The sequence below is a fragment of the Phallusia mammillata genome, chromosome 2, assembly GCF_965637545.1.
Source record: "Phallusia mammillata chromosome 2, kaPhaMamm4.hap1.1, whole genome shotgun sequence".
Lineage (NCBI taxonomy): Eukaryota > Metazoa > Chordata > Ascidiacea > Phlebobranchia > Ascidiidae > Phallusia > Phallusia mammillata.
Window position 1 is genome coordinate 9,718,172 of NC_137253.1, and position 24,661 is coordinate 9,742,832.

The 24,661-nt window shown below is 36.7% G+C and overlaps 3 protein-coding genes across 9 annotated transcripts; 1 reads left to right on the forward strand and 2 right to left on the reverse strand.

Moving 5' to 3' along the window:
• Window positions 1–2,251, reverse strand: LOC145215183 (coagulation factor IX-like). Its single transcript, XM_080083836.1, has 3 exons — window positions 2,180–2,251; window positions 1,913–2,079; window positions 1–473 (listed from the first exon to the last, which is right to left on the reverse strand). The coding sequence occupies exons 1-3, from the start codon at window positions 2,244–2,246 to the stop codon at window positions 342–344; spliced, it is 366 nt and encodes a 121-aa protein (XP_079939962.1). The 5' UTR covers window positions 2,247–2,251; the 3' UTR covers window positions 1–341.
• A 9,107-nt stretch (window positions 2,252–11,358) lies between these two features.
• On the reverse strand, window positions 11,359–13,715 carry LOC145214929 (coagulation factor IX-like). 5 transcript variants are annotated; one of them, XR_013857159.1, is made up of 7 exons: window positions 13,159–13,715; window positions 12,876–13,039; window positions 12,546–12,570; window positions 12,372–12,491; window positions 12,109–12,184; window positions 11,635–11,748; window positions 11,359–11,423 (listed from the first exon to the last, which is right to left on the reverse strand). XR_013857159.1 is itself a non-coding variant. In XM_080083555.1 (5 exons), the coding sequence occupies exons 1-5, from the start codon at window positions 13,223–13,225 to the stop codon at window positions 12,150–12,152; spliced, it is 411 nt and encodes a 136-aa protein (XP_079939681.1). In that variant the 5' UTR covers window positions 13,226–13,715; the 3' UTR covers window positions 11,755–12,149. The 5 variants fall into 5 exon arrangements, 4 of the variants coding, with proteins under 4 accessions (XP_079939681.1, XP_079939683.1, XP_079939682.1 ...); XM_080083555.1 differs by lacking the exons at window positions 11,359–11,423; window positions 11,635–11,748 and having other exon boundaries at window positions 11,755–12,184; XM_080083557.1 differs by lacking the exons at window positions 11,359–11,423; window positions 11,635–11,748 and having other exon boundaries at window positions 11,755–12,224.
• A 1,239-nt stretch (window positions 13,716–14,954) lies between these two features.
• Window positions 14,955–19,997, forward strand: LOC145212092 (uncharacterized). Of its 3 annotated transcripts, XM_080080109.1 has the most exons (9): window positions 14,955–15,067; window positions 15,530–15,693; window positions 15,860–15,884; window positions 15,955–16,074; window positions 16,670–16,789; window positions 17,782–17,892; window positions 18,353–18,472; window positions 18,770–18,883; window positions 19,705–19,997. In XM_080080109.1, the coding sequence occupies exons 1-9, from the start codon at window positions 15,001–15,003 to the stop codon at window positions 19,848–19,850; spliced, it is 987 nt and encodes a 328-aa protein (XP_079936235.1). In that variant the 5' UTR covers window positions 14,955–15,000; the 3' UTR covers window positions 19,851–19,997. The 3 variants fall into 3 exon arrangements, with proteins under 3 accessions (XP_079936235.1, XP_079936237.1, XP_079936236.1); XM_080080111.1 differs by lacking the exon at window positions 18,353–18,472; XM_080080110.1 differs by lacking the exon at window positions 16,670–16,789.
• The last annotated feature ends 4,664 nt before the right edge of the window (window positions 19,998–24,661 follow it).

The window sequence follows — 24,661 nt, forward strand, 5'->3', positions numbered from 1 at the left end:
TTAAGTTTACCATTACATTACGTGTGTCGTTTTTGTCTTATGATACAAAATACAATACATAATCGAACATATGAAAAAGAATTTACAGACCAGAACAGCGTTTCGATCAGCACAAAACTTTTTTGAACCAAAATCTTTCCTTTGAGTATAATTTAAAAACGTGGTTGCTAACACTAAATTTTGTTTTTAATACACAATACTAAGTAAATGACATCACCAATCTTCCAAAGAAGATTTACGGAGAAGGAAAACGAAAACCAACAAAGGCTAAAGTTTTGACAACTTCACCCCATAAACAAAATGTTGCGGCCAATTTTTTAGAAGCGCCAAAAGCAGAAAAATTAGACGAAACAAATTCTTAACAAATCTACCTCAAAAGCAGATGAGGCAATGTGCTTGCTTGGTATACGGTAAAGTTCCATAATTTGATGATTGGGTCCAATGTGAAGAGTGGGCAAATGAGGAGTGTGCATCTAAGAAGTCCAACAATACTATTATTGTGTATTCTAAGTTAAAAACAAAAATTGACATTTTAAGAGATAGTGTATTTTTTACCCAATATTTTACTGTTCTGAAATTTATTTGTTTATGAGGGTTTGGTGACAAAAGTCTATAGGCTTAATCAGGGCCCTCGAGAGAAAAAAATATGCTGGTGCAAGTCAATTTCTGGGCCCTCCTTTGAACACTATAGTCATGTCTAGAAGTTTATTCTCTTGCACTATAGTTTATGCGCTGATGATCAAGTGTTACGTTTATTTGTCAATCAGAACAAACAAAAGCAAGTTGGCCACACTCATTAAACAGCTTGGACAAGAACATCAAACCTTCAGAGTTTTGAAAGTCTAAAATTCCTATATTTTTACTGCGCTATAGCAGGGGTGGGCAACCTGCGGCCCGCGGGCCAAATGCGGCCCTTGATTAAAGGTTGTGCGGCCCGCAGAGACGCCTGGATTTCAAATGTACTGGAAAAACGAGTATAACTATTGTATATTTTTGAGTAGATTAATGGGCCCGATCCCAATGCTATTTTTCTGCGACCTGACAATATGTGGCTAGAATCAAATGCAAACTTTACTTGTAGTTAAGTATATTTGGTATGCAGCGAAGTAAAATAACCTTGTGTTATAGTATAACAGTTATACACAGGTGCGGCCCGCGATCTTATTTTGGCTATTGTATTTGGCCCCACAGTAATAAAGGGTAATAAAATAATAATGCTCACCACTGCGCTATAGCGTTTGAACAGCAAAACCAAACGCTCAAAACCAAATACTAAGGCAGTGGTTCCCAACCGGGGTGCCGCGGCACCCTGGGGTGCCAATTGCAATGCTCAGGGGTGCCGCGAGATATTGATATTGCAATACTGCGGCCCATTATTTATTTTAACTTTAACACGTTAAGTGCGGAATTTATTTATTTCTAACCGAGTTTTAGTGTGTATTGGGTTTCGTATCTCGCATTTATTCCCGGCTTCTTATTTCATACGATTATTTGAAATACAGAAACCTCAAAAAATTTATCCAGTTTTGCCAGGGTGCCGCAAACTATTTATCTCTTAGATAGGGTGCCGCAAGGTCAAAAAGGTAGGGAACCACTGTACTAAGGTCTTGACATGTACTGCGTTCGCTTAAACCAGGGGTTACCAAACTTTTTTCAGCGCCAAGATATGGTCTCTCTAAAATCCAATTTAAAATCTGGGGATGCGACTGTTAAACTGTATAGTTGGTCTCATCTTACGAGCAATGCTTTATATATTACGTCACAAGTAACATAGGAAGGCAATTGTTTGCGCATAATTAACACTTGTAATCTTGTCTGCGACGTGACAAACTGGCTTTGAATCAATCTGGGTGTTGTAATCCCATGAATTGCAGCTATCTAAAAAAAACGATTAAGTTTGCTTTTGTCTTACCGCAGTTTGGACATCACCAAATATTTCTTTTGTCTCTTCATAAACGCACTGTTCTTCAACACATTCATATTCAAAGTTTGATCTTTGCTGATCAGTCATTGGAGTATCGTTAATAGACCACCTGTTCCTTGTTAAAAACTCCGATGCCTTCTCTTTGTCAACAAAAACTAAAAATCGAAGCAGACTGTTGACGCAGTTGATGCAAGTAGCAAATGCCATTAATACACGAGTTAAGCAACAAGAAACATGCAATAAATTTAAACTTACCTCCAAACTCGGCAGTGAGCACACTCGTAATGCTGTACACCAAAATCAAAATCACTGGTAATATCATTTTAAATGTTATACTTTACTAAGAAAACTAACTTTACTAGTCTTTCTTAAGGTTTCAACTCTACTTTACGGTGCCAGACTGGCGTTTTTATCTCACTAGATAAATATGCAGTCAACAGTAATTTGTGATGCGTCAGTTTTTTTTCAAACGAGCCGACGTCATATCACATCTCGTGATGTTTACCAGTTTACAAGATCGCAGCAAACAGTGCTATTTGCAAACAATGCAAAATGCACGTTGATAAGAAACGACACATACACTATTTAAGTTGTGGCGTGCCAAAATAAAATTTCAAATGAGACACATTTTTTACACGCTAAACGCAACAACTGAAACCCGGTGTGTTACGGAATCAGACTGTACAAAAAATATCACTATTTAAATTGCACAAACCCTCGGAGTGAAGGACAACTTGGTTACAAATGTCACATGAATTTGCCGGCTAAAGACAAACCCAAAGACGAAAAGACCTTTTACAAGTTTTCAGACGGGCACATAGGCTATCTTTGCTGCAGTCATGGGCGCCGCCACGTGGGTGCAAGATGGCGACTTGACGAGAAGGGGACAAAATGGTTCACAGTTGCAGGGCTGTACGGGGATTTTTCATCGTTGATGCAAATCTACTACATATATTTTATGCCTTGTGTACATAATTACTTGATATAGTAATCTAACCCTGCATATGTGTTTTTGACCAAATTTTACCCCCCCATTCTGCAGGCGCTCATGGCTGTAGTGCAGTGTACAGTGTATAAGCAGTGGCACATTTTTTGTCACCCGGTTGCGTTACAAAAGTCGTTTATTTTTAGTCGCTTATGTTACAAAAAGTCCATTCACAGTAACCAGCAATGCCAACCGGTTTGCTAATCTCATAAAATTTCGTAGGACGGTTCTATAGAACCGGTGCAAACTGGCTGAACACCACCACTGTGTGTAAGGTGTGTAACCTGCATGTGTACCTATTTTTAACTGTTGGTTGGAATATACCATATTTAAAATGTTTGAAAAATTGACACAAACTCTCCCTCTATCTTCTATCTTCGTATTTTAAGGTTACATTAGAGCAGTGGTTCCCAACAGGTGAGAAATTTGACAACTTGAGAGGAGAAATTAACTTTCATTTTTACAAGTGGTAGGTAAACATATAAGCTCTGGGAACATGGTCTATGAAGTTGATTAAAGATCCAATTTTATGTGATCTTTGTATGGTTTAGCATCTACTGTGTAGGCCTAACTCCCATGCAGCATATTAGGGAGGAATAAAATGTTAAGATGTTAGGAAGGGAAACTTGTCGAAAAGGTTGGGAACCACTGTATTAGAGAGAACTCAGTTTGTGAAAACCCAAGTTCCCAAAAACGAAATAACAAAACTTTAGTCACCATAAAACCGAGGACAGTATATAAACGTACACAACACATCTCAGTATGTAAACGTACACAACACATCTGCTTTGGAAGTTTGATATCTGCTGACATTGTAAGTAGAACCCTTTTATGGGTCGAGTTTGGATTAGCTTTTAAAAATATCGGACGGGTGCGGGCATCCTAACATCTCATATCCGCCAATATGTTTTTTTTAATGTAAATTGATCACCGGCCCATTGCAGTTGAAAGAGACATTTAGGTTCAAGTGAATTTTGTGCTATTCCAACCGTTCTTTTGCCCCGCAAAGTCTTTATCTATGCTTCCGAGATTTTCAGGCTTGTATTTGATTATACATTGTACTTTGTATTATACGACAAAATCGACATGAGTATAGCAATTGTAAACCAGTCGGATGACAAAATTGGAAAGCGATTGAGAAGTGGTTGTGACATGTGATAATCATGGGTCTCCGAACCTTCAAGGACTTTCTAAAAGTTTAGGTATAAATTGTAAGCTTTTGTTAAAATTTTTTGAGGTTGTTCTCAACCACAACAACCCGAAGTTTCATCACATAAGTTGGTAAACTTTCTTTGAATTTTTTTTTAGCAGTATGTGTTTGAAACATAATAATTTTATTGTAGGAAGCACAAAAAAATAAAGACGCTTTTGTTCTATTTTAAAGTTATTTCTGTTCTGCAATTTAGGTCCAATGATTTGGGCATGTCCACGTCATTTCTTACCCTCCGCGCAGACTCTACCGGACCATCCATCCCCACATTGACAATAATAATTCTCAATCGTTGGCAAACAAGTTCCACCGTTTTGACAGGGACTCCAACGTTCACAGTCATTGAAATCTAATTTTAAACAAACTGATTTAAGCCAAATACATACAGTACAAGTTATTATTGAGCAAACAGCGCAACTCGATACGCAGTTTCATGTTGTACTTTATGAGCAATCTTTTTAGTGCTTACAAGTTTGTTTGCTCCTCACAGGCTTTTTAACTATAGTGATTTTAGGACTTTCAGGTTTCGTATTTTTAGCACATATCTTGTACCTGGATCACACCCTCCTTTCTCAAAACCATCACACATACATTGATAGGAACCCATTAAGTTGATGCAGTTGCTGCCAACGGGGCAATAGTAGGTTTGGTTGCATTCATTCACGTCTTAAAAACAGCAATACATAAAAACAGCATTAAAAGTTTAATAATAAAATACTTCAGGTTGTTTTACTTGCAAACAATTTGTGACTTTGAAATAGGTCTAGTTTGAAGCGAAAAAAGTTAAACAAAAAAAAGCTTTTGAATAAGTATGAACGGTATATACTTATAGACGAACGGTATAGACGCACGCTGTTTAGGTAGAGCTACTGACATAACAACTGACTGAGCCAGGTTTGCTGGGTGGCGCAACGGAGCATAGGCGTTTATGGTGACAATAATTGCTGAGTCAGCAAGCAACATTTTTTTTCCTTATTTTCTTTTTTTCACGGGGTTCAAACCCAGAAAGCTCCTGGGGACGAATCCCGATCAAGTTTTCTATGTCTGTATATGGGTCAGGCGCGCCGGACCATTCGGACAAGGGCCTGCCCAGCAAGCAACAATTTTTGTCACATGAACGTCCCGTCGCGCCACCCAGCGGAAATTCCCAAACCTGACTACTGTCAGTTTTGACGTTAGTAGTTCTATACACTTTTAAACGTGATCTAATTCTAATCCATGGTATCATTCCATTCACCTCTATCAGGAAAAGACTGCACTTGTTTCCAACTCGCTTTGGCATGTTTGTTTCAAATGACTTTTGTTTGTTTGATCTGACTTACACTAATGATACTTTGTAAGTAGACTATATTCAACGATAATTAGCGGTTGAAGACAGAAATTATTACTACGTAAATTTGGCGTTTGGTTGGTGACTATTTCACCGCTCTTAACCACAAAGACACAATTACTGAATCTTTTTTCGTCTGTTGCTTACCAATATCACAGTTTTCGCCAGTCCAACCGCTTGGCCAGCAGTCACATCTGTATGACCCTACTGTATTTACACAGACATGTAAACCATCGCAATCATCAGTCCAACCCATACATTCGTCGACATCTGCGTTATCAATGTTTCATAACGACACTCGTTTGAAAAAATGAATATAACAAAGAAAATATGATTTTTCGTGATCCAAAAAGAAAGCATACTAATATGTTAACGCTTTTTAATTTAAACGATGGAAAAATTACCTTCTTCACATCTCGGTCCCGTGTAACCTGGTTTGCATTCACATCTAACGGAGTTGTATATATTTGTGCAGCTTGCTGTGTTATTTAAGCTACAACCTTCCGTAGTGCTATTACATTTGTCTAAAGGAATGAAATTTGTTAAGATAAAAAACATCAGTCATTTTGATTCTGACTTACCCCACAGAGAGCCATACGCCATTTTCTGAAAATAAAAAATCATATGTACGGCAAATAGAGTTCAGTACATTTTACACAGACAAAGACTGCTTTCAAAATAACAGTGCAACAATCAAACGTTAGTATAAATTAGAACATTTACTGTAAAGGAACATGGTTTTGTTGCATTGCTATGTGGGATTACATTCAAGAAATGTTGTCTTAAAAAGTTGTTATTTCTTTGGTTACTACAAGTTAGTAAAGAGTTGCATCCTTCATACAAGCCAGAAAAAGTTCGCTTTTGTCTTACCGCAGATTGGGGATCATCAAACATTTCTTTTGTCTCTTCATAATCGCACTGTTCTTCAATACATTCACTTTCAAAGCTTGATCTTTGCCAATCCGTCCAACCGTCGTTAGACCGCTTGCCACGTTTCAAAAACTCCGATGCCTTCTCTTTGTCCACAAAAACTGAAAATTGAACAAAATGTAGTATAAGAAGACCGGTAAAATAGTTGCAAGTAGCAAATGTATATAGTCACTAGTACACATTTGTCAGATGAGTTAAATTTGAACTTACCTCCAAACTCAGCTGTGAGCACTCCAGCAATGCTGCACATCAAAATCAAAATCACTGCTAATCTCATTTTGAATTCGTTTAGAGGACTTAACTAGCCTTTCTTAACGTTCCAACTGTACTTAACGGTACTATGCTCACGTTTTTATCAGGCTAGATAAATATGCAGTCATCAATTCTTAGTTGTCAACAGATAAATACGCACTCATCAGTTGTTTGTAGTCAGCAGATAAATATGTAGTCAGCAGTTATTCCGCATCCCGTGATGTTTACCATTTCGCAAGACAATAGCAAACAAGTGTGAATTGCTAACAATGCTAATGTTGAAAAACATCATATATATACACTAATTAAGTTTTGACGTGTAAAGAATACAATTTTCCGCAATGAAAATTAATAAGCCCTAATTTACAACTCTGTAGCCGATGAATATTGAAATTCAACAATACAAATTGTTTGTGATTCTTTCAAAGTTAATGATTCTGTTTATGTATGCATATGGAGCGGTTGTGTTGACAATGTGCCTGTATATTATCAGTTTTTATTTTGCTAAACATTTTTTTTCATTTTTCTTTTTTTTCAAACTACCATTAGTAATGTTAACACGCATAAAAAACCTTCTGCTAAAATATTTTTTACTAATAACATAGCTGCGCTTTAATAAAGCTCGGCGTTTTCAAGCTTACAATACATAAAAAACGGTTCACCACAAAAACATTGCCCAAAAAATACATGATCCAAATGTAACATAACCCCCAGTACATTTCACATTTTTTTAACATTGGCCAAATAGTCACAGGTGCTTGGTACATACACAATACAAAATAAGCACGTTTTCTGTACCAAGCGAAACAAATTAAACTCAGGTAACATTTAAGAATTAAATAATCATTTGTGCTGTGTCGGTCTTTCCAATAATAGTGAGTAGTAACAATTGCACGGTTGTTGACATTGTTTGCAATTCCAAGATATGTTTACCTTGCAAGCTAACAGCGAATCAAGTGCTGTTGGATTCAAGAAATACGAGATGTTCATCTCACTAAACACGGAAGTCATTTTACGTGATAAACCCAATTATAAATTTAGCGATTTCATTCAACAACAAAAATCGAAAAACTTATGACACTTGTTTTCTTATCACACACACACATTGATTGTAACATATGCCACAGTCAAAATGATTTGAACAATTGACAAAAGTTCTTTCAACGTTTGTTTTTGTGTCCTAAGGTCGTATTGGTATGGGTGCTCGCGATGCTACATCTTCCTTGTAAAAGTAAAAAACACACCGATGCTTTAGGTCAGCTGCATGGGTGCAGCGCAGCCGAGGCTAAACGGTATCAAAAAAATGAATCTGACATCAGCAATAATAACAAACCCAGACGTAAAACAGGGACTTTGCTAACCACAACAACTTTGTTTTTACTTCTTCCTATTTGGTTTTTAAATCGTTTGGAATGTTGGTAAAATCTGTTGCTACAAATCATCATTGCTTCATTTGGTAAACAAACATATTACTGAGTATTAAAAACATTTCGAGGTACTTTGACGTAACATAAAAGAGAAACCAGAAACAAAATCAGCAAAACTGTAATGACCAAATTGGCAGGGACGGTATCCGTCTTTTTGCAGGATGTAGACTTTTACAGGATTTTTTTCATATTTCTTATGTATAAGACGCAAACACATCTGCTTTGACAGTTTGGTGTCTGCTGAAATTAAAATTGGGAGTCGGAAGGGCTATGTTAGTCGGGTTTCGGGGTAGCTTTTCAAATAGTCGGACAGATGCGGGCCTGAAAATTAAGCTATTACTACTATAAACACCATACCTCACTACAGGGACTCATTGCGCAACCTATCGCAAACTAGCTAAATGTGGGTCTGCCGTACGGTATGGTGTTAGTACATTTTCCTCACGACAGATCCACATTTCGCTAAATTCGATAGGTGGCGCAAAGAGGTGAGTTATTAAATAATTACTTTAGCAGCTAAAGATGAGGGGTAGGATTGGGAAGTATTTTGAAAAATTTCACATTAAGAATTAAGTTTGAATTTTCTATTTGCTACACGTACACCGTAATTTTACTTTCTTGTGTGTATATTGATTTGTTGCCCACAGCTGTATGTCTCGTATATCTTTCGTAAGCCTATCAGCCAATAAATTTTTTGGTGTCAAATAGATTGTCCTCAGGCCTGTTGCGGACTTGGTTTTACGCAAAGTTACGTACTATATTCGAAACGCTGTTCTGGCCTGCAAATTATTTTTCAAGCGTCTGTTCGATTATGTATTGTAATTTGCATTATACGACACAAATGACATACGTGAAACAATGGTAAACTTGTTGAATGACAATCTTGTGAAGCCAAATGATTAAAAGTGGTTGCCACATGCAATCATGATGGGTATCCGGACCTTCAAGAGCTTTCTGAAAAGTTTGGGAAAACACCGTTACTTATGTGTTTTTTTTTTTTTTTGTATAGAGCAGTTGTATAGATCAACTTTGTATAGATCAGTTGTTCTCATGAATGGATTTTGCTCCAACTTATTATTTTGTTTAATTTGAAAATTTTTTGGACAGTTTGCGTAAAATACATTCAAGAATGTTTTAATTTTTGGATTGAAGGTCTTATGAATGCCCTTTACTCAACTAATAAATATCCTCTGTTTTGCAACGAGGCAGGTTTTTTTTAAGGTTTTTTTTTTTTTTTTTTTTTTCACGGGGTTCGAACCCAGGACTCTCCCGGGGATGAATCCCGATCAGGGTTTTTTTATGTCTGTATATGGGTCAGGCGCGCCAGACCATTCGGCCAAGTTTGGTTTGGGTGACCGCTAAATAGTTTTAAGAGACCGCAAGTGTTTCATTTAAATATCAAAAAATAGCCATTTTTGCTTAAACTGTAGTTGCAAGTCCATATTTTGGGAAACCGCTGGAGAAATTTGGGGGACCGTTTCGTTTACACAAATTGTAATCTAAATTAAAACAAAATGAAATAATTTAAAAAACAGTAAAGTATTATTGTGCAAAACGTTCTTCGACGGGTGGTTACAGTGGCGTATCCAAGGGGGGGTTTTGGGGGTCCGGACCCCCCCCTTTTCAAAAAGTTGTGCGTAAATTAAATAGGCCAAAATCGTTCCGTTTACCACTGCGTGATAACAGGGAGTCGTTATCTCAAAGACGTGAGCCTTCAATCTCTTGTATTCGCTTGTTATCTAATCGCCAATTGTGACGTAACAAGGGTTTAATAAGGAGGTTTATGCGCTAACAATCGGAAAGTTACGTTCCGGCTAGGACGCTGGTGGCAGTTTCTTGCTAAGTGGTAACTGCACTAAGTGCAACATATCAAACTGTTTTTGCATTTGAACAATGTAAAAGTGTTAAAAACGTGTAATGTTGTGTATGCTTTGATCCGCCAAACACGTAATAGTTTGTCAAAAACATTAGATCGATGTAAATCGAGTTATGTTATTAGGGTAATTTGTTACTTGCCAGGCACAATTTATGCCTTCTGCAGTTACCACCTTTAGTGCATTCGTGACTTTGCGCAACTTAACAGTAGGATTACCGCTTCAGCAAGAGATTTAGTTCTAGAAACCGCCAATTTTGGAAAAAGTGCTTTGCCACATAACGCGTCGTTTTGAACGACGTGTGACGTCATAATGACGTCATTAGGGATTTCCCCCCGAAAAAATTGTTGGACCCCCCCCTTTAAAAATTTCTGGATACGCCCCTGGGTGGTTACGTGTATTACTTTATGTGCCATCCTTTTATTTAATGGTTACAAGCTTGTTTCGTCCTCGCAGCCTCTTTGTAAACCATAGTGATTTTAGGAATTTCAGTTTTCGTATTTCCAGCACATCACTTATACCTGGAGCACAGCCTCCCTCCAACATACCAGGTTCACATGTACAGTAATAATAGCCGGGTCGATTGACGCAGGTGCTGCCAAAGTATAGGGTTGGTTGCATTCATTCACGTCTTAAAAACAGTATGAAAATTTAAATAATAAAATGCAGGTTGTTAATAAAATACAAAATACAGGTATTTGTAGATAATTTGTGGTACAAAAAAAGTTTCTAAATAAAGCAAAAAAAAAAACGAAGCGAAAAAATGCTTTTAAATGTGCATTGAAATAAAACGATATGTTTTAAGGACTGTCGTTGCAACGAAGACCGATCTGTATTTGGCAAACTAACTTACCCCAATCAGATATCTACATAAAAAAATGATAATGATATGTCAAGTACACATTTGTAAACTGACTGTACGACTGCGTTTGGGACAAAAAAAGTATTAAAAGTAACGGCCCTACAGATACAATTGATGAACCGTTTTTTTGTCTTACCAATATCACAGTTATCGCCAGTCCAACCGTTATACCGGCACTCACATCTGTACGACCCTTCCGTGTTTACACAGACTTTTGTTTCACCACAATCAACCTCATTTAAACTGAGCCAACATTCATTGACATCTGCGTCAGTACATATTTCATTACGGCATGAAAAAGAAAAGTAACACAGAAAATAAGATTTTTCATGTTCCAAAAGCAAGCGTAATTCTTTTGAAATGTTTTTTGGGAGTATGCGTAAAATACATACCATATAATGTTTTTATTTTCATCTGATGGGTCTTATCAAGATCGTTTGTTTCACTATTAAATAACTGTTTGTTGCAAAGGCCTTTTTTGAATAATCAGGCATGCTGTTGTCTTTGCATACCTGAATCGCAATCTCTACCGGTCCATCCGCTCTCACACTGACAATAATAACCCTGAACTGTTGGTAAACAGGTGCCACCGTTTTCACAGCGACTCCAACGTTCGCATAAATTTTAATCTAAAAAAACAAAAAAAAACAATGAATTAGACCAAAAATATGGTATGGTTATTATTGTGCAAATTCGCCTTTCGATGAGTAATTTAGTGTATTACTTTGCGTGCAATCCTTTTATTTCGTGGCTACAAACTCGTTTTCTTCTGACAGATTTTTGTAAAACATAGTGATTTTACGACTGGATGTTTTCGTATTTCCAACACATCACTTATACCTGGAGAACAGCCCCCCTCCTCCACACCAGGTTCACATGTACAGTAATAAGCACCGGGTAGGTTGATGCAGGTGCCAGTGGGGCAAATGTCCGTTTGGTTGCATTCATTCACGTCTTTAAAAACAGCAATACATGATATGTTCAATAAAAAAAATACTTTAAGTTGTTTTACTTGTAAATAATTTGTGTTGCAGGAAAAGGTCCTAAATAAAGCAATAAAACGACTATAATTCTTTTAAATGACTTTCAAATGTGCATTGAAATAAAACGGTATATGTTTTTAGGGATGACGTTGTTGAGAAGACCGCTCTTTATTTGATTGAGCTGAATTTTACCAATTTTATGTCTAGATATAAAGTAAAATGATAATGATATGTCAAGAATACAAGTATGAAAAGTCAATTTAGCCTTTAGTTGGTCACTGTTTCACCTCAACCACAAAAAAACACAATATTATGCATTTTGGCGTCTTACCAATATCACAGTGATAGCCAGCCCAACCGTCATTCGAGCAATCACATCTGTACGATCCTTCCGTATTCACACAGACCTGTTTTTCGCCACAAGGATATTCTACAATCCCACTCAAACTGATTCGTTGACATATGCGTTAGTACATATTTTCTAAGTAGGACACTTGTTTGAAAAACTCATATTAAAACCATTCAAAATGTTTTGGTGTTCCGAAAAGTGCAAGCATAATTTTTTCTGGCTTTTTGTTTGAAACAGAATATTACCTTCTTCACATCTCTGCCCGTAGTAACCTGGTTTGCATTCACATGTAAAGGAGTTGTAAATGTTCGTGCAGTTTACTGTGCCTGGAGAGCTACAACCTTCAACATCGGTTGAACATTTGTCTAAAGGAAAAGACTTTAGAATAGCAAACACAATTCATTTTGATTTTGACTTACCCCACAGAAAGTCATACGCACGTTTCTAAAAAAGAAAAACAATCTAATTTGCGGCAAATAGATTGAAAAGTGCGGTACATTTTACACAGAAAAAGGCTGCCTTTGAAAAGCAGAACAATAAAGGCTTCCTTCAAAAGCAGTGCAATAATCAAACGTTAGTATAAATTATACCTTTTACTATAAAGGACCATGACTTTCTACCATTACTGCATGGGCGCATATTCAAGTAATGTTACCTTTAAAAGTCTAAATCTAAATGACTTTGTTGCTACAAGTTAGTACAAAGTTGCATCCTTAGTATTAGCTAGAAAGACTTCACTTTTGTCTGACCGCAGATTGGGGATGATCAAACATTTCTCTTGTCTTTTCACAAACGCACTGTTCTTCAATACATTCACTTTCAAAGTTTGATCTTTGCTGATCGGTCATTTCAATGTTGTTAGGCCGTTTGTCCCTTTTTAAAAACTCCGATGCCTTCTCTTTGTCCACAAAAACTGAAAATTGAACAAAATGTAATATAAGAGGACTGTTACAATAGTTGATGAAAGTAGAATGTTCAGCCACTAATACACACTTGTCAGATAAGTTAAAAAACAACAAAATTCAAACTTACCTCCAAACTCAGCTGTGAGCACTCTAGCAATGGTACACACCAAAATCAAAATCACTGCTAATCTCATTTTAAATTCGTTTAGAGAACTTTACTAGTCTTTCTTAACGTTCCAACTGTACTTAACGGTACTATGCAAGCGTTTTTATCAGGCCAGATAAATACGCACACATCAGTTATTTGTGGTCAGAAGATAAATATGTATACAGCAGTTATTTCGCATCCCGGGATGTTTACCAATTAGCAAGACAATATCAAACAAGTGTTGATTGCAAACAATGATAAATGGATGTTGAAAAACAACTTAAAAACCGGCGAATTTTTCGAAAAACCAAAAAGATTTAGATATTAAACAGGCTCTTTTTGAGCTAAAAGCAACAACTTAAATTTTGTGTGGTACAGGATTAGACTGTACAAAAATCACCGTTTAAGTTGTACACGCCCTCTGGTAGTTAAGGCAAAGCTAAAAACCTCTTACAGGTTGGCCAGCATATAACTTAGACAAAATAGACCCCTCAGCCGTTTTTGGGCTGTGCCTTAGTTGGTTGAACGTACAAACATTTAATTCTCTAGAAGTTTCTCAAGCTTATGTACCAGCAAACTAACATTTATACTCCAAATTGCAATGTAGTAAATTCACCCATTAAAGCCTCTTCACAACCCTTTGGTAAAGTTTGCAACAGCGTTTGTTGTTTCACGAACAACGTCTAAAATATGTTTACTTGCAATAGAGTCTGACATAAAACGTTCTCAAATAAACAATAGCGCAATTATGACGTCAAAATGTAATTTTAAATCCAAACTTATTCTCAGCACAAAACTGAACAGGTTTATTTTATTTCGCGAAGTTTGCTTGTTCCGATAACTGATTGTGAGGAGTAAGTTTGCTATTTTGACGTGGAACAAAAATCTCACAAAATTCCAGCCGAGACATTAGGACATAAAACAGGGGTACGAATAATAAGTGTTTGCCTGACGTGGATTATTTGATAGAAACCAACTTTAGGTGTTTACAAACCTGCTGGTGGTGAGCTTAAGCTAGTAAAAACTTCCGCTGGTAGGCGCAAACATACACCTTCTTACGGAATTTTTACCCGAAGGTCGTCCCCGGGGCAGGAACTTGGCCGAATGGTCTGGCGCGCCTGACCCATATACAGACATAAAAAACCTCATCGGGATTCGTCCCCGGGAGAGTCCTGGGTTCGAACCCCGTGAAGAAAAAAAAGAAGGTGAGTATATTACAAACGCAACGACGTATTATCTTTAAAAATTGTTTGTAATTGTGCTGTAACCTTACATGTACCAAAGAAAGTACTCATACAATGACCTTTACATAACGACCTTAAAAACTTGTATTTACCTACTGTAAACACTTACTTGGTGAAGCGCCAAGGGTACGTTTATCAATAACTCAACAAACAATAATATACTGTATGTTATAACAATCGTCATTTGGATGTAATAGCATTCAATTGCAATACCAGCGACTTGTTATTTAGGGTGACATGTGACCATATTTTATGCACATCCCGATTCGTGGTTCACGGAAGGACGCTAAAACAACCTGGTCAATAAATCATGGTCCAAAGATCGGAAAACACTTCAGCAACTGAGTAAATGCAAGCTTTCAACTTTGCTGACACAACAGAACTGGTTTGTTTACTGTCACTTCAGTCTCATACATAAGCCAACCATTACCTAACATTTGAAAATAAAGTACAGCAGCTTCAGGTCACATGAACTGCAGGTTTTGTGTTTGTGTGCTGTGAGATTTACTTTTTACTGTTTTTTTTAGTTATTAGTCAGTTTTTAGTTATTAGTGAGTAATAAAATTTGCTGTTTACCATGAAATTTGTGATAGCTTTGCTTGTTTTGTGTGCTGTTGAGAGAACATTGGCTGCTGAAGTCGGAGGTAAGTTAATATTTTTAGTGTACTATTCTTAAACAAGACCGTGACTGTTAAAAAAAGTTGATATTAAGGTCAGGTTTATCAAAAATACCAATAAAGGACTGTTCATGTTTTAAAAGCACCCAGCAAACAAATTGTTTATTTTGACCTCGCGTACGGCTTATGCATAAACCCATGGGTTTATTTAAATCAAACAAAATTTCTCAAATAAAACAACAATTTTATTTAATGTATCCTACCTTTATCAGCTTCTACCAAACCACCAAGCCTAATTAGTTAAGTTTAAAAATATGTAAACTTGCAAATCGATACGAAGTCTAAAAAGACAACACGCGCATTTATTACACATAAAGGGAGAAGAATTGAAGTACAAGTAAAAGCAACCTACCCCAGATAAAATGTCCTGTATAGCATTTTATTATGTATAGCATTTTATTATGTTTTTAAAAACCGCTTGCATTTTAGTGTTTGTCGATAAGGAGAAGGCTTCCGAATTTCTGCACAGAGGTAAACGAGCGAACGGAGGGAGATTTGAAGAATTTATGCAGGGAGACTTTGAAAGAGAGTGCCTCGAAGAACAATGTAACTATGAGGAAGCAAGAGAAGTGTTCGAAAATGACCAAGCCACCGTAAGTATTTAAGATTTAAAAGATAACATATTTTCTATTACTTAAAAGTATTTAAATTAAACACGTTCTAAAGTTGTTGGAAGGCCAGGTGTGGCTTCTTTGTCTAACCTGGTAATTTACATGCGTTTTTAAATTGATAAATTGAATCTACCGCTTTTGTTTTCAGGCTGATGCTTGGAGCAATCTATGGGGTATGTTGTCATCAGTATGGATTGCATAGCTCAAATAGTTTTGTAACCAAACATTTCATTACTTTGACAGATCAGTGTGCACACATGCAAGACGGATGTGTCTCTGATGGTACGGATCACTGCGAGAACATCTACAATTCGTATGTGTGTCACTGCAATCCTGGGTACACTGGAAACAGATGTCAAAGCGGTAAGTAGTTGCTCAAACCTCAAAGCATGTTGCCCTTGTTTGATTAAAGCATGTCGCATGCTGAAGATAACCAATTTGCAATAAATACGGCGTAGCTGCAGCACGTTTGGTCATGATCCACCAACTGTGCCATTCAGTATTTTGCGCTTTACAACGTTTCAACGTTGCGCAGCTATTTCCGGCTTGGTAATTGTTCAGTGCCATTGTGACGCTATATGTGATTTTACCAAGCAATATAAACTCAACTCAATTCAACTTAAATGTCTCTTTTAGTTGAAATTAACATTTTTTGAATGACAAAATTAGCCTAATCCAATCCATAAAGGCACTTTCAAATTAATAGTATTTATTTACAAAAGCAAATAAGCGTTAATTGTTTCTATCAATCAAAAACGCCAAGCCCTATTTGCGATTGGCCTGCAATATAATTCAATTCCTTTTTCAAATCGAAAACAAACCACAGTCTGTGCTACAGAAAACAAATTTCCAAAACTCAATACACTTTTAAAATAAACAATACCATACCGCCATGGATAAAAGTTTAAACGAGGCCTCCATTTGCGCTTGTAGCTTATCAATGCAATGTTTTGCGCAGATATTAACGAATGCGAAGTTGGCCCCACTGTGTGCAGCGGTTCGTCGTCATGCAATAACATAGTAGGATCCTATAACTGTTTGTGTGAATACGGTTGGACTGGCGACGGTTGCGATATCGGTGAGCGCATGAAAAACGGCTGCTTATAACATAAGCATATTCACTTAAAACCAACTAACTTACTTACTTAAACTGTGCACAATACTTACACCAAATGTTCGACTCTGAAACTATTTTAAAAACTACTTTACACCAGTGAATTTTACCTTGTCGGTATTTACCCCCGAAGGGTTTATTTGGTATTTCGGGGGTTAATTATATCATGACATGTTTAGTTCTGTGACGTCACATGTTGACGTCATAGTAGGTAATTTTAGTTTTTCGGGGGTAAATAAAATACAATTGAGGTGTAACAATAATCAAACAATAAAGAAGCACTGCATGCTTTAAGTTTGCTTGCTAAATAGTATAAATGTAAGCAAGCTGAAACATTTAAACCAGGGGTGTGCAACCTTTCTCGTCGGTGGGCCATATAACCAATTTCGGACATCAAGCGAGGGCCACACAAGTTTTTTCGTGTACCGTATTTACACGTTTTTTTACCCTCCTGTTGGTGCGGCTTGCATTATCATATATCATATCGATATTATTTCCACACCCCTCCGTTTTGTTTTATTTTGCGTTTAAAATGTTAGGTACATGTAAGTTTCGTCGCAACACTGCCCTTCTCAATAAAGTAATTGTTTACTAGACAAAGAGGTATATTACGTCACATTCGGTATAGATACGCAACAAGTACCCAGTGCGAACAGAAGACCATAGGTATGGGTGAATTCCTGGCTGGTTTAGCTTATTCTTGTTACGTATAGCAACTTAGGAAATTCCGAAAACTAGCGCGAATTTTTGTCAAAACGTGCATTTTTAATTGCTTTGAATCAGAGTGTTGTTGAGGGCCACACTAAACGGCTTGGCGGGCCGGATTGTGGCTAGCGGGCCGCGGGTTGCACACCCCTGTTTTAAACAAACCTAAAAACATTGGAGACATTTTTTGCCCGTAACAAGCCTACATTTAATTAACTTCCATCTGTCAACCATGTCTCATTATTTTCAAGACATAAACGAATGCGACCAGGATATTTGCGTAAATGGCTTATGCTCTAACTTGCCAGGCACGTTTGAGTGCTATTGTAAGTCTGGATACACAGGAGACACCTGCACCGAGGGTAAGAAATAATAAAAGCTCATTATTTCCTCATTGCGTTGAAATAAAAACCTAAGTCAAAATTTAAACAGGATCTTTTTGCAACATTTGTAAATTGTAATATATAAGCAGAAACACAAAAGAAATAAATTTGAATAAAAAACGACGTAAACAGCAATATCTGAATTTACAAATGCAAGCAGCAATCGCTGTGTACAAAGTTTTAAAACTGTGCGACTTCATAATAATCCGATGCGACGCGAATAACACATTTGAATGACAAATTACCAGCCAAATATGTTTCCGTTTAAATCGCACTGACTGATTTTGTTGGCATTTCAAATAGTTTATTTTACATTTTAAATACAAGCTGTATATGTAGTGGTTATAAATATACTTTGAAAAAGCTCCATTAAAAATGTCAGGTTTAAGCGCCATTTGGTCAATTTGATATTGATGCCCCTTCGTGCACGTTTATACAGATGTTAATGAATGCGAATTATGGAGTTCTTTGTGTTCAAATGGCGGTTCTTGTGCGAACTTGATTGGTTGGTATGAATGTCATTGCGCAAACGGGTGGACTGGCAGCGATTGTGCCCAGGGTAAGCCAATTAAACCGATTTTATATACAGTCCCACCCTAACCCATCGTAATTTGTAATCACAACAAAAAACGTTCAAATTATTCTAAGCTAAACATGAAGTAGATTCCTTACTGACAGTCGCCAAATAATTTTTTGTTCAATGATGTTGGTTCAAGTACGATTTATTGAAGCTTCTCTTTGCTATGCAATTGCTTTTAAAGTCGGTAAAACTGTACGCACAAAACCAGTCGCAGTTCTTTGCTAGTCAAGGCTAAGCCACGAACGTCATTAAATCAACAGAGACTTATATTTTAAGATGTTAACGAGTGTGAGAACAACGACACGTGTGTTCACGGTGAATGTCAGAATGAGTTTGGCTCTTTCAGCTGTACTTGCGATGCAGGTTACACCGGGCAACTATGTGATATAGGTAAGATAACAGCACCCGAAACTGTAATAGAAAAGCCTTATTTGTTCAGTGCTGTTTGATTTAATCCACCACACTACAATTGAAAACGTGATTGATGCGTTGCGTTTAATTACTGGTGTTACTAATTAACAAATACAGCAACGCATGTTCTGCAATTGATAATTTTGCAACCGTTGGTACGTACAAAGTCCATATGAAGTAAACAAACGCTAGTTCCGACGGGCAAGGCTGATTATGTTAACATTTGCTGCATGAACATTACAATCGATATACAATTGTTCGAAAATTTATTTTCATTCAAGTGTCGTCATCCAGCACATAACGTGCTATATAGGCCGACATACATTTTTTTGCATGCTGGTTGTAAAGCGTAATAATTAAAAGTGTAATTATGCCTGCTACGTCTAAAACTATAAACGAACGCTGATTGGTCCGATTGGCTTAAAATACATGTACTATACCGGCCCAGTAGCAATGCGCGCCAACTTTATTGTATGCCTATTATGTGCAGACTATTAAATAAAGCAATCAAACAAACAACGTACTGTAAGGAAAGAAACGTCATAGATAGACTGTTAGGCTGATTGCTAAATAGTTCACAGAAATTATTGGAAAAAGTAAACCTTTCGGACTTTTAGCACCAGTAGATGGGGATGAATCCCACATCTTTACATTATTAGTAAAAATGCGAAAAACATGGTGATACTTGGCGGCCGTTGCTAAAATAAGGAGCTGTAATGCGGCCGTCATGACGAAAAGTTTGCGCACCCCTGGTTTAACATCTTTTAACATTATTACAATCTTGGAACAATGATTTTCAGATTTCGACGAATGTTCCTTTGGTTACTGCCCTGACGGTGCGACATGTATTGACGGGTTAAATCAGTTCAGTTGCGTTTGTCCCAGTACTGGATGTACGGCGCCGGAAGAAGAACAGCAGATAGAACAACAGGCAGAAGACCCATAATTTCACCCAGTTGTATACGTGTTTGCTGTAGTATTGTACATTGAAAATCCTAACAATACAATAGTCACTTTAATTTTTTGAAATAATCACTGTAAAAAGTTTAATGATTATAGTTATCGTGACGGCATAATAAATTGTACTATGAGATTTTGTACGTTTTGAAATTAGGGCAAAGTCAAAAACGTGTTAGTTTGTGGGTCCGATCGGGTAAACAGCGTAAAAAATCGAATTCTATCCAGTTCGGCCCCTTGGTGGCGCGTTGTGCAAAGTGCGTTTGGTTAGATCCGGGGTGCACAATCTACGGCCGTGAACATGGCTATACTAAAATATATGTAGTGGCGTCCGTGACATAAATAAAACTCTTTTGCTAGATATTTGGATTTTAAAAAGATCTAAATAGTTTTGATGGGGCTGTAAAAATATATTACCAGCCCAGTAGTCAAATGCGTTCGTCATACTTTTTACAAGCCTATTATGGACAAACCATGTGAAAAACAGGCACTGCAAGCGTCACAATATAGATGCTGACGTCATAGACAATTAAGACTGATCGTCAGTTTGTTTAGCTCAATATATAGATGAAGTTAAAGATGAATCTGGGCTTTTCAAGAACCATAAATATGTAAAAAAAAAACTTTTTCGTTACACCAGTGGTTTACAAACAAAAACAAGAATACACTCGGCGGCCTTGAAACAAATCAAATTTCTTTTTGTTGTTATGTGGATATACGTAAGAAACATATACATGCCCTTTACGCAGCTGCCCGAAATGTAAGGTAGATTACATGGAGATTGAACCTGAAGATTTAAACTTTCATCGCCTCAGGAGGGTTCTGTTTTTTTGCCATTGCATAGTTTCAAGCATAAAATTTCTATTGCTACAGCAAACGCGCTATAGGAAAACAGGCGGCTACTTACAATTGGATTTGAATTATGTTTTTGTGCTGTCTTTTTTTACTGTCATTATGTTGTCTCCAATTGCTTTAAACCTTGAAAGTGATATAGGCAACATTGACATTAAGATAAAGTAAGGTACTGATCGCTATTCTTTTTTTAACAATTAAATGTTTGAAGCACACCTAAAAATTAAACTGATCTGAAAATTCACACATAGAAAAGTTCACACAGTTTAGCGTACAAATGTAAATGAAATAAGATGGCCTTCAGACTTTTAAGCGTGTGGAAATTGTTTAAAAAAACTCTTTTTACAAACATTCAACCATTTTATAGAGTTAAGGAGATTCCAAATCTTGTGTTAGAAACATGATTAGATTCATCTTCAAACGATTGTAGATCGTGGTCAAATGTAGCCCATTATTTTTACGAGAAGTTGCACGTTTTAAGCACATACCTAACATAACCTCATACATTACTTGTTTATGACGAGACTTTCGGTATGAACCAAATAAACTTTTTTGCCTGAGGCAAGACAGTTTCTTCAGCAGAAAAATCTGAGGTACTGCACGTACAGCGTTTCGGTTTTGTTAGAAAAATACAACGATACGTTAAGCGGCGGGAAGGTAGTTTACGCGGAGTGCTCGTGATTTTCTCACGATGCACAGAAACCGATTAGTCTCAAAATATTATCAGTATGGTGGACGTTTGTATGTCATTTTAATCAAATAGGCCATAGCAAATAGATCTTCATTCCCTAATATTTAAATTACGTTTACACTTAGCTTTTGCCTTATCGCACAATAAATAGCAAATATGATGACCATGGGCATAAGCAGACAATTTTGTACATTTTGACACATTTAACATGTCAATGATTAACATAAATATACTGTACATAAGGGCAGATACTAGCTTGTTTAGACAACCACCGACTTTCTCTCCTTCACTTGCGGCATGAGATTTTTTCATTCATCAGGTTTCTCGACAAAATATATTAAACTCAAGGTGTCTTCTCTTGCCCTTACGTGTCGGCGCCCATAATGATGACCCAAAACTGTTGTACACAACTCTAGTAAATTCAATTCACTTCATTTTTTCAGGTTGCGAACCCGAGTACAAGTTTGATCAGTTTTGTTGATACTATACTAAGATGTCGGCCAAAAACATGAACCGTTTACGATTTTTAGTTAAACAGAGATTACATTGCCAAACAGGCCTCAAATTTTTTTATTTCATGCCATGATACTTCGGTATATTCGATATATTTTTGTGCCGCATGTTCGCTGTTTAATTATATTTTGAAACTTAGAGGTGTAGACGAAATAAATCATTATGTTTTGCCTCACTTTGCAAAACAAATCCGTTTCGATCTTTTGCACTATGTGCACAATACGCCTTTTGTTAAGCGTTATGTCCCGCCAGGCCCCACAGTTCAATATGTCCTTAAAAACAACGTTTGAAATGATTAATGATTTTGTTGTTGCTTTAAAGCTTAGTGCAGCTGGTTGTCGGGTAAAGCGTTTTTGTTCTCTATTTGCAATACAAAAAAAGTGCATGTAAATATGACTAATGTTTAAAACGGCCAAGAAAGTGTCTCGCACCAGCACAATGTTTTCCTTTTAAGGGCTCGCGTACCGCAACCAATTTCGGATTAACTAATATTTTCGCTACAATGACGACTTAACATTGCACGTAATTTCTAAAAATTCACGTGCGAATTCGTCAAAGTTTCGATTTAAATGTCATGCTACGTGCTTCAGTGTTAAAGAGCTGATAGAGTAAGCGCCTTAGGTGCAGCTTTGGGCACGTTTAGTGCAATTCGAATTGGTTATGAAACTTTAATTGAGAAACGTAACCCGAATCGAAACCCCACCGACAGACTTGGCCTCTATTTTCTAAATATTTTCGAAAATCAAAAAAATGTACTGCAAACCAGAAAGTTGGGCTATAAATATGAACCCAGGTTAACTTGGAAAGCATCTTCATTGAGTTAAGCAACTCACCTTCTACAATTACAGAGAAATTCGTACCTTTGCAAGATGTGCAAGTTATCCCTTATGTTTGCTGGGATTCTGGTCTTTGCATTATTCAGAGATACTCAAGGCTCTGATGAAGGTATATTGCTTGGTATTTTAATTGGCACGTTTTTTTTAAGAAAATGGTTTAGGCCTACCTTTTAATGCTTATCTGATTTATCGAAACGGACATATAAAAGTAAATCAATCCTAAAGGTTGCTGATTGTTTAAAGCAGTGGTTCTCAACCTTTCGTGGACCGTTGCCCCCTAAAATAACTTTTGGGCCTCATGGCCCCCTTCAAGTAACCCTGGAGGACCTGTGCCCCCACTAAAAATGTAAATCTCGTCTCGTGCTGGAATTCGGTACCAATTTTGAATGTCACGTTTAGGTGGAAAATAACGAACTTTTGTAAATTGTTATACGTTAAATACGACCTCTTTTATAATAAACTTGCTCAAAAAGTTAAAAGGAAAAATTAACGCCTTTCAAAAATTGTTTTATTGGCGCATGGCAGCACTTGCCAAAACGATTTAATTTGTCATTTTAAATTCTAAATCTCATGTATTAACACGTATTCTTGGAAAACCATAACTCTTGTAGGAGCATGAATTTAAATGATCGCAACCACTAAATAAGTTTGATAAACGCAAAAGTTATCTGTTTTAGTGTTTGTTGAAAAACGAGAGGCATCCAGGTTTCTCGTGAGAAGCAGAAGAAGTTTGTACGAAGAATGTTACGGGGAAGTTTGCGACTTTGAGGAAGTGAGAGAAAGCCTCGGATCCGGGACAAATGGGGTAAATTTCCGTTTTTTGTTTTGTTATTAAAGACAATACGTTTAATTGATTCGCCCATCTGTACTATTTTTTTCAATTGAATTATAGTTTTGTAAGTAACCTGATAAATGTACACACCATATAAGGTCCCATCAGTGCAACATAGGCCTATAGGCAGGGTTGCCATACCGTCCTTACTTCTAAGATTTGTCCTTATTTTGACGGGGTGTGTCTTAGAAAACTTCATTGTCCTTATTTCTAAGAAATGTCCTTATTTTTGACTGTAGTCCTTATTTTGTCTTATTTTCAACAATTACTGTAGTCAAATCCCTGCTACAGGGAAAAGTAAACCTAGACCTGAGCTGTCGTGAGATGCACTTAGTATTTTCTACGAACAGTTGCTGGAACAAATTGTTTCTAGCCAAAATATTGCAAATATTATGTCATGGCTCGTATAAAAGCAAAGATTTGTTCAAAAATGTTTGTTTCGTTTCGCCTAAAAATTTAATTTTTTGGTTGTCCTTATTTTTGGTTTCAAGTTGTTGGCAACCCTGCCTATAGGTCAAAACATTGTGCACTATCTGCTTACTTATCATTTATTGGTTTTGATGCTTAATAATGCTGATTTTCTTTTCAGCTTAATTACTGGAGAAAATTGAAAGGTAAGTTACAAACGTTTTAGACACGAAACAGTTTAAAACATAAACGCACAAGTCGACCCCGATCCTACGAAAATAAAAATAATATGTGCGACCGTTTTGGTTAAATGTTAGGCCACTTGTTTTCTGAGAAACACGCAATTTCACAGAAAAGCAAATAATTGAATAGTTGTTTTTTTAATGTTTGGTAAGTTTAAAAATAAATTTGTGTAATATACAAACTGCCTTTTTGCATTCCACTGTGTTTGAGCTATTTCGTTTGATAATTTTCACGTATTGTTTAATCTGCGCAAATGTATGTGCAAAGTTTTCCTTTGGCAAGAGCGGGTTATATGCGCACATCCACAACAATACAATGTTTTTTTAACGTTTCTAAATCTCTGAATTTAGTTCTTTCTTAAGTTATATATTTTGTGTGTATCCATCTGCTTTCATTTTCAAATTTAATTTTGGCTGTTTTCAGAC